Source organism: Mus caroli, chromosome X, assembly GCF_900094665.2.
Source record: "Mus caroli chromosome X, CAROLI_EIJ_v1.1, whole genome shotgun sequence".
Lineage (NCBI taxonomy): Eukaryota > Metazoa > Chordata > Mammalia > Rodentia > Muridae > Mus > Mus caroli.
In genome coordinates, this window is record NC_034589.1 from 98039772 (window position 1) to 98049137 (window position 9366).

Sequence of the window (9366 nt, forward strand, 5' to 3'; positions counted from 1 at the left end):
GTGTGCACACTTCCAACTATCCTAACAGCTCAGGGAGGGAGCCAGATTTTCATGAAAGGATATCTCAAGCTCCCGGCTAAGTCCAGAAACCTCTCACCAGACCAGCTGAGGGATTTCTGCAGAGCGAACAGCCTGAGTTTCCGGAGGTCACTGGAGGGTCTCTGTGCTAGGGAGCCTGCACACAACCACGTGCCTGTAAGGTGAGGGCTATGTCTCCAACCCTGCCAAGTCTTAGGGATGCCCGAGTCAGTCCCAAGCCAAAGCTGGAGTGATGGGTCAACATTCTAACTTCAGGGAGAAAGAAGACTCCATCAGATAACAGAGGTGTGGGGCCCTAGAAACCGCGCAGCTGAGGTGCGGACTGAGTCGCAGGACCCATTCTGTATCCGGCCTTCCTGCCTCCTTTGAGGCTGGCTTCCAGTGCACAGCGAGCCGCTTGCTCCCCGGGAACGGCACGGCCTGACTGGGCCGTACCCACAGCAGGCAGAGACGCGCGCACCCCCACCCCCATTACACTCCTCCCTTTCTCTCCGGCGACACACACGCCTGCCATGTGTTGACTCTGAGCGAAGAGTCATCAGGATTCCTGAATGTGGGTTTTGACAGAAAACCGCTCTGATCCCCGAAAGGAGCAGGGGTTGCTGCGGGGACCCGTTGTTCGGTGCTTCTCTCGGAGCCCTTCAACCTTCCTACTGTCCTGTCTACATGACTTCGCTTCCCGCTCCCGCCCCCAAATCCTCCAAATATTTTCCCCAGCACACACGGGCAAAGTACTTTAAACAATCTAAAAGGTGAGTCTGGATTTGTCCCAGGGCAAAAAGTTCATTGCTCGCCTGTAAGCAATGAATGCTCCAGTTTTCACCTCCCGGGACCACTTCAGCCTAGGTCTCCATTGCCCAGGCTGCCTATAGTTTTGCAACCCATGCCCTAGCAAGGAGTGAGAAAGGCGATTCGAAAGGGCACCTTAGACCAACAGGTATGGGGATGACGGTGGGGGCGGACGCCCTTGTCCACAATGCCAGGTGGGGCACGTGGGCCACTCACCTGCTTGGAACTCCACTTGGCGATTTTTCTCTTTTTCCTCCTCTAGTAGCATGGAGTAGAGGATACCAACAGAGTTATGGATGCCGAAGATGGAGCCGTTGCACCAGGTGGCTGCAAACACCACTATCCAACCGAAGCCACCTTCGGGAGGCTGAAAGCCACGCGCGGTGCCTCGGGTTTCCACAGTGGGCGTGGGCTCGGGTTCTTGCACTGGCTCAGCCTCAAAGCCCAGCTCCGGCAGGGGTGCAGGATCGGGTAGGGGCTGGGGCTCGGGCTCAGGCTGAGGCTCGGGCGGGGGCACTGGCACCGGCTCGGGGTCAGGCTCCGGTTCGGGCTCCGGCTCTGGCTCCGGCTCGGGCACAGGACTACACACCGGCTCCTGATATTCCTGGTTTGCCTCCTGACAGGGCCCCTCAGCTTCCTCGCTCGCCGGGCTTGGCAGCGCCATCGCGGCTAGGGGACTGACTGTGGCTTGCCGGAGGGAGCCGGAGGAGCTGTTGTCTGGCTGGTACTTGTTTCTGCTGCTACTGCTCCTGCCGCTCCGAGCACTGCCGCCGCCGCTGCCTGGGACCCTGCCTCCTCCTCCTCCCAGCGCCCGAGCTGGCCAGCCTGTCCCGCGACAGACGGTCCCTCAAGCCCTCTCCTTCTCCTCCCCCGTCCAACCCCCCTCCTCGTCTCCCCACGTCATCTCTCTCTCCTCCCCCTCCTCCTCCCTCCCACCTCTTCCTCAACAGGCAGCCGCTACAACCTCGCTCTTCTCCCCAGCCCTTCCTCCTCTTACTTGCCTACCTACTCTAGCCGCTGCCGCCGCCCCAAACTCCCTTTTCAAATTACTGACTCCTATTCTTGTTCAGATGGCTTGGAAGACGAATTAAATTAGCAAACGGAGCAGAAACTACCCTTTTACCCTACCTTCTCCTCCCCGCAGGTCCCAGAACCCACAGATCAACCTCTAGCCTCAAAGGAAGACCCTGCCTGTTCCTTGAGTCCACTCCCTCTTGCTTTCAAGCAACTTGCAGCTAGATTGGTCCTGGGAACCCCAAGACTAGAGCTGGTCTGTGACAGACCCCACCCTGTCCTCGGGAGTCCCTGTGTTCCAACTTGGATTGGAGACCAGTGACCTAGAGAGTGCAGCCTGGGACAGAGGATGGGCACAATCTTCTCAGGTCTGGAACTTAGATCCCCACAGACCCACGCACCCCTCAGAGTCTCCCCCTACCCCCGCGCTTCCCGGCAAATCCCTGGCGGGACTGAGGGGAGGAGGCGCAGCGGGGCCCGCCCCTCCGGGCAGTCAATCAGGGCTTTGTTTGCGCCAACCTGGAGCCCAGAGGAGCCACAGAGGGCCGGGTCTAGGCTTGGCCAGGGCAGACTCTGGGCCAGGGGCCGGGCCAGGAAAGGAGGGAGGCACGAAAGCACCAGAGGGGGCCGGTCCAGGCCCCGGCGGGACGCAGAACACAGTTCAGGTTACTCTTGTTCCAGAGAGCAAGAAATGGGGTCCATCCTTTCGTCTCAGCTCCAAACTCTGTCTCTGTAGCTCCTTCCGTGGGTGCCTTGCTCCCAATTCCAAGAAGGGGCAAAGTATTCACACCTTGGTCTTCCTTCTTCCCGAGCTTCATGTGTTTCGCAAATTGTATCTTATATCTTGGGTATTCTAAGTTTCTGGGCTAATATAAACTTATCAGTGGGTACATATCATGTGACTTCTTTTGTGATTGAGTTACCTCACTCAGGATGATGCCCTCCAGGTTCATCCATTTGCCTAGGAATTTCATAAATTCATTAGACTGCCATACCTGGGGATCCATCCCATAATCAGCCTACAAACGCTGACACCATTGCATACACTAGCAAGATTTTGCTGAAAGGACCCTGATATAGCTGTCTCTTGTGAGACTATGCCCGGGCCTAGGAAACACAGAAGTGGATGCTCACAGTCAGAGGAGCTGGAGAAGTACCCAGGGAGCTGGGGGGATCTGCAACCCTATAGGTGAAACAACAATATGAACTAACCAGTACCCACCAGGGCTCATGTCTCTAGCTGCATATGTATCAGAAGATGGCCTGGTCGGCCATCAGCGGAAAGAGAGGCCCATTGGCCGTGCAGACCTTATATGCCTCAGTACAGGGGAACGCCAGGGCCAAGAGGTGAGAGTGGGTGGGTGGGGGAGTGGGTGTGGGGGACTTTTGGGATAGCATTGGAAATGTAAATGAAATAAATACATTATATATATATATATATATATATATATATATATATATATATATATATATCAAGGGCAGCCCAGCTCCTGACATCCTGATTAGGCTGGACCCTTGGGCCTGGACCTCTGCTTTTAAGAGTGCAGAGGGATATCTTTCCAACACCACCTCTCTCTTACACCCACATTTCAGGCAGTAACCTCAGAGTCCCACGGAATGCCCAAGACTCAGTAAGGGAAAGTTTGGGGGAAGGGGACTCTGCCTTGCTGGTGAGCCACAATGTACTAGCTCAACTCTCACCTACTTGGTGATTCCAAACAACTCTGCCTCCCCTAAGGGTCTGCGCTTGCACTAGCAAAGAGGATGAACGCCAGCTCCATTTTTACCTCGGATCTTCTAGGTGAAACTGCCTGCCGGCTGGAAACACAGCTCAAGGAACCTGGACTCCATCTGATGCCAATGAACACAGTCTTTAAGCACAATTGGGTGGCAGGCAGGACAGGGATGTCCTGTGGCTTGTGGTTCCATGAAAAAGCAAGCAAATTCACAGATCATACGGTCACGCCAGTCCACAAAATAGGCATTGTGTAAATGAGTAGAGCAGCTCTCTTATTGACAAGTAGCAAACCTTATTATCACTTGCTTCTTGTGGCCTCCAAACTGAACCACAACTCAGATCAGTCATTTATTACTTTAAGGTCATGAAGGACGGCAAATAAAAAATAAACTTTAAGACAAGTCTTTACACAAAAAAGCCAGAAGCCCCCCCCCCCCCCCCCCCCGATCTAACACAGGAGTGTAGAACTTGTTGCTGAGATGAGGAAAGCTATTACCTAGATAAGCCATGACAGGGTTCTGGGGTAAGTTATGTACAATGTGGGCTTTGGATATCGAGTGGGGTTTTTAACAGGTGGCTTGGAGGTGGTTTCCTGCTTTAGAGCCTGCCCTGATCCCGAGATACAGAGACACAGAAGGACTCTACTCATAGAAAGAGGAAAGGGAAAGTTAATCAGACCAAAAACTTAATATGTATGACGCTTCTCCCAGAGAACACTTGCATTTTAATAAAACTCCACAATGCTTCAGCCATGAGGAATGAGAAATCATTGACATGCTGAGTGCTGAGGCTAAAGGTTTGCTTTCCAGCCAGGGGATCCATCGTTCACATTGCCAGCTGTCCTCTAGGACAGCTCTAGACTTTGTATCTACTTGCAAAGAACCTGACTGAAACCCTATAAAGATTTTTGTTCCAGTCCCAGAATTGAGTAAAATTATAAATTTCTGTACGTCATTTTGATTCCAGCTATCTAAATTCTATTTCCCTTTTGGTTTGAATGGGTTTTGAGATCACTGGAATGAGAATGCAGAGGGTGGAGGCGTGGCAGCACTCACTGAGGTTCTCCTGTAAACCTAGCACCATGCTAGGCCCTCTGCATACATAATGTCATATAATATTCACAGCAATGAGGAAACAGGACCCAAGAGGTTAAGTCAATTAAGTTTACAAAGCCAGTAAGAGGTAGAACAGGTATCTTTGCCCATTTGTGTGAATTTCAAAGTATGTGCCCCACCCAGGAGACAGGGTTATGTAACCCATCATTCTAGTAACCCATGCAGTGCATACCAGTCCTCCCCTCTTTTGAAGGTACAGGTGCTTTTTAATGGCTAGAGCGCTGCTATGTGGAGACCTGGGTTCTACTTATGGTTATTTCACTGCAGCTAGTGTGACCTTAAGCAATTCATTTCCTTATCTGCAATATACAATTCTGTCTACTTCACAGAATTAGTAAATGTAATGTTGAGACTAATAAGCTTTCTTTGGTCTATGCAAGTGCTACGATTTCAATAAGTATCTTCTAAAAGTCAGTGCATTAAAGGCCTGGTTGCCAGCTTGTGGCAGTGTTGGGAGGTAGTGGAACCTTGGTGAGGTAGTGCCCTGTGGTAGAAAGTTAAGTCATTGGGAGCATGCCCTCAAGGTGAGTATTGAGACTGTGGCTCCTCCCTTCCTGGCTTTCTGCTTCCTGGCTGCCATGAAATAAGCATGTTCTCTGCCATTTTCTACTCCATGATCTACTATAATGACACAGGCCCAAAGGCAGTGGCATTATATGACTATGAACTAAAGTCTCTGAAACAATGGGCTAAAATGATCCTTCCTTCCTTAAAAGTTGACTATCCTCAAATATTGTGTCATAGATAATAGAAAGTTAACCCAAGAGTGCCAGTGAAGATTTCTTGAGTCAGAGATGTATCCTAGTTGCATCCTGGAGAAAAAAGTGGTAATGATAGTATAGAAAGAAGCTTGAACTAATTAGAGGTATAGAAAACAGGTACCAAATGCATGTGATTTTTCCCATAAATTTCTAAATCTGTCTTGGTCAACAGACATCAGGGGTAACAGATCTTTATAAAAGATTTATTTATGTATGTATTTTATGTGATGAGTGCTCTATTTGCATGTATGCCTGCACAATGGCCATTATAGATGGGCATTCTCATTATTCCTGTGCCCTATGTCCAAGTCATCTTACTACTTGAGAATGGATGGTACATAGAGAGTATGGTCAAGAAGGCCTTCCCTTCCTTCACTCTGCCTTATTCATCTTTATGAGGGTAACTTAAGACTTCTGATGATGCAGCATTACCTTGGCTCTAATAGCCAAGTAGAATTGATTGTGGAAAGGAGTTCTCATAGTGTCAGTAACAACGACAGTGAAACATCCAAAGGCAGAGAAGACTTTGGTTTCATTGTCCATAAACAAGGAGGGTATTGATGGGAACCCACATTACTGGGAAATGAATTTGAATGTTGACACCTTCTGATGGCCAAAGTGGAAGCATGGAAGAGAAAAGATACTGGGCATAGTTTGGTTTCAGTTCAAGCCAGAAGGCAATTCATAATAATAGATGCATTAAAAACAAATCAATTGACCATATGCACAGAGCCTGCTTCCTGAATGCCAAGAAGAAGCAGTCTGTTCAATAGTGAGCCTATTATTAGCACAGACATTGAGGGGAAAAGATGACAGAAGCACCAGGAGCATTATGGAAGAGAAAGAGGTAGGAAATACTTAACCCCAACCTAGCATGAGGAAAGTCTAAAGTGAAAGAATAAACTGTTTTAACCATTTCTTGATCATAGTTAAGGGGAAAATATAGCTATTTTTTTAGCCTTTTGTTAATTTATGTTTAGCAGTCATTCAATAAATACTTATTAACTCCATTTAGACCCCATATATGTGCAGATATCAGGAAACTTCTGCAGTAGTGTCTATACAGTGTTTTCAAGTCTTTAGTGCTAGTTATTCTTCACCATGTTTCCTCCTCTACTCTGCCCTCCCATGTCCCCTCATTTAACCCTTCCTGTTCTATTACTTTCTTTCCCCCCTCCACAGTACTTTTATTCTATCTCTTTCATTGAACACCCTTGTGACTCCTTTTTGGTTTTCTGCTCTCTTTGGGTACTTCAATTTATATACATATCTAAAGATTCAAAACTGGCATCCACATATGAAAGAGAACATGTGGTGTTTATCTTTATGGGTCTGGGTTATCTCACTTAGAATTATTTCTTGTGATTTCACAATGGACTTTAATTTACAATGGAGTAATAGTCAATTGTTTATGTAAAGCACATTTTCATTAGCCATTCATCCATCGATGGACATGCTTACATTTCCTGGTTATTGTAAACAGAGCAGCAATGGATGAGTAAGTAAGAATAAGGATGTGTATTTCTGTAGCAAAATATAGAGTCCTTTGGCTCTACACCAAAGAGTGATATAGCTGGGTCATGTGGTAGTTTGATTTATAGCTTTTTTTTTTTTTTGAAACTGCTACATTGGACTTCATAGTGAGCTACACCAGCTGGCATTCTCACCAATGATGAATACCTTCTCCAGATACCACAGGCTAACAAATGAAAAGTCCAGTAAGTCTATTAGTATGTCTACTCCACTGCATAGTAATAAAATGCTCCCTCAATCATTTTTACACTCATAAATTGGTGTATTTGTTAACTCTTATCTGAGAAGCTTTTTTGCAGTAGTGATTCACACAGTGATCCATAAATGTACAATATACAAACAATAACAGGCTATAAGTTGCTAAGCTCTAAATGAGATATCTATATCACACACCACCAACCCCAAGGCTCAGGTATCATTATGAAAGAGAGAGTAGATAGACTGCAAGACTCAGAGGAAGCAACTATCAGGAGCAAATTAGTGTTTGCCAGAAATAAGAATGCAATTGTACACATGAGTTCACAGCAGCTGGGACTGTGTGTACAAGACTAGAACAAGATTAAGCCAGACAAAATCTCACCGTGGATAAAGGAGGGGCTCAAGAAATCACATCCCTAACTGAAGAGGTATTGGAAACTGGTGGTTGCTGATAGAAGGAGAATTCTTCAGAGAGTTGGGACCATCTACTTGTTTCACTCTGTAGCTTAGACTGGCCTGGAACTTGCTGTGTATCCCAGGCTGGCTTTGAACTTATAATGTTTCGGCTTTAGCCTCCCAAGAGTTGTGATTATAGTCCCTCAATACCACACTGGGCTCCAGCTCCTTATTTTACAAATAAGAAATCTGAAGCCTGAAAAGGGCAAAAAACTTACTTAGGTGATATCTAAATTACCCAATTTCCCTTCTAATTATAGTAAGTAGGTATAGAAAGTAATATAATGTAAAACACAAACATCTGAGATAAAGCCATTGTTTTACAATAGTCAGTCTTTACAATGATAATGAACAATGAGAAACCTTGTGAGGTCAGTGAAGGGTCAGAGACAGTAAGAAAAGGAATGTTCCTCAACACCTGCTGAGGCTTCTTTCAGCTGGACTTTGGGGGCATTGCATTTGATGGGTTTTATCTTGTTTTGGTCAATTTAGGAAATATCTGTTCTTATAATACCCTTCTGCCTGTTTCTCTTAAGTTTGGCCATTTACGGATTAAGCATTCCCAGTCTAAATAAAGAGATGACTTACACACATTTAGAAAGATAATTCTTGCACTAACTAGTGAAAATACTACCTGGTAAAAAGACTCAGGAGGGAAACATGAGGGAGACCTAAGAGTAGTTATTTCTGGATGAGGCTCAGGGTAGCATAGGGAGGGCTGGGGTAGAGTTTATGTTTTGTACATTCTCAAATAGTATCTATATAGCCTCCAGAGTGAGTTCTCAGACTCCAAAACAGCCACCAGTGCCAGAACCATAAGACCTTCAAAACATTTCTCATCCCCAAAGAAGATCCTACATACCACAAGATAGAGAAATGGAGGAGTATTGGGGCTTTGGACCAGAATCAGTTATCCCCAGCCAAGTTGGAGGGGGACTGACCAGTATGCTTTGGCCCAGGGGCCAAGTTTCAAATGTAACTTGCTGACCCTGCAGATAAGGAAAGCTAGTTAAAAGGACCACAAAAAATCATTCAAATGGAGCCGGGGCAACAGTACAAGGGGCAGAGGTGAGGAAGTTGGTAGAGTGGAAGGACAGAGAGGAGGTGGTTTATTTTTCACCTTCAGTACATATTTACAGAGTTCCCTCTGTGCCAGATTAAATGCACTTTTCCTGGGGCTTCTTTCTAGATAGAGGAGGAGTCAAAGGGAGTATTTTGTTGAAACTTCTTGAGATGTTAATCCATTTGCCCAAGGTCATACTGTGAATGGAATCCAGTTTAGTTTTCTGGCTTAGTTCTTAGCCAAGGACATGCCTCTTTATACCACCCTACCTTCTATTACTTTGAATTTACACTCTTCAGGGATATTGTTTTTGTGTGTCTTTACCTGGTTTGGCTATTATATTGATTCTGGCTTCACTGGAGGAGCTTGGAAGTGCTCCTTTTGTTTCATATGTTCAAATAATTTAATAATAATAATAATAATTAATAATAATTAAGAGATTGTCTCTGAAAGTCTGGAAGAATTCTATTGTGAGTTTCTCTGTGCTTGGATTCTTTTTAATTGGAAGGCCTTTTTATTGTTGTCTCAGTCTCTACATTTCTTTTTTTTTTTTTTTTTTTTTTCACATGCATTAAACTCATTTATTTTTCCACATTTATAAAATACTAATAACTGTATCTCATACATTTTTAAAATTACTTATATGATGATTTTTTTTTT

General features: G+C 45.8%; 1 protein-coding gene across 1 annotated transcript in view; it reads right to left on the reverse strand.

Moving 5' to 3' along the window:
• The window catches only part of Slc16a2 (solute carrier family 16 member 2), a 120261-nt gene extending 118557 nt beyond the window's left edge, over window positions 1–1704 (reverse strand). Inside the window, exon 1 of the mRNA XM_021153038.2 lies at window positions 1045–1704. Within this exon, the coding sequence (XP_021008697.1) occupies window positions 1045–1492 (448 nt within the window). The 5' untranslated portion in view covers window positions 1493–1704. The remainder of the gene's footprint in view (window positions 1–1044) is intronic.
• Between the last annotated feature and the right edge of the window lie 7662 nt (window positions 1705–9366).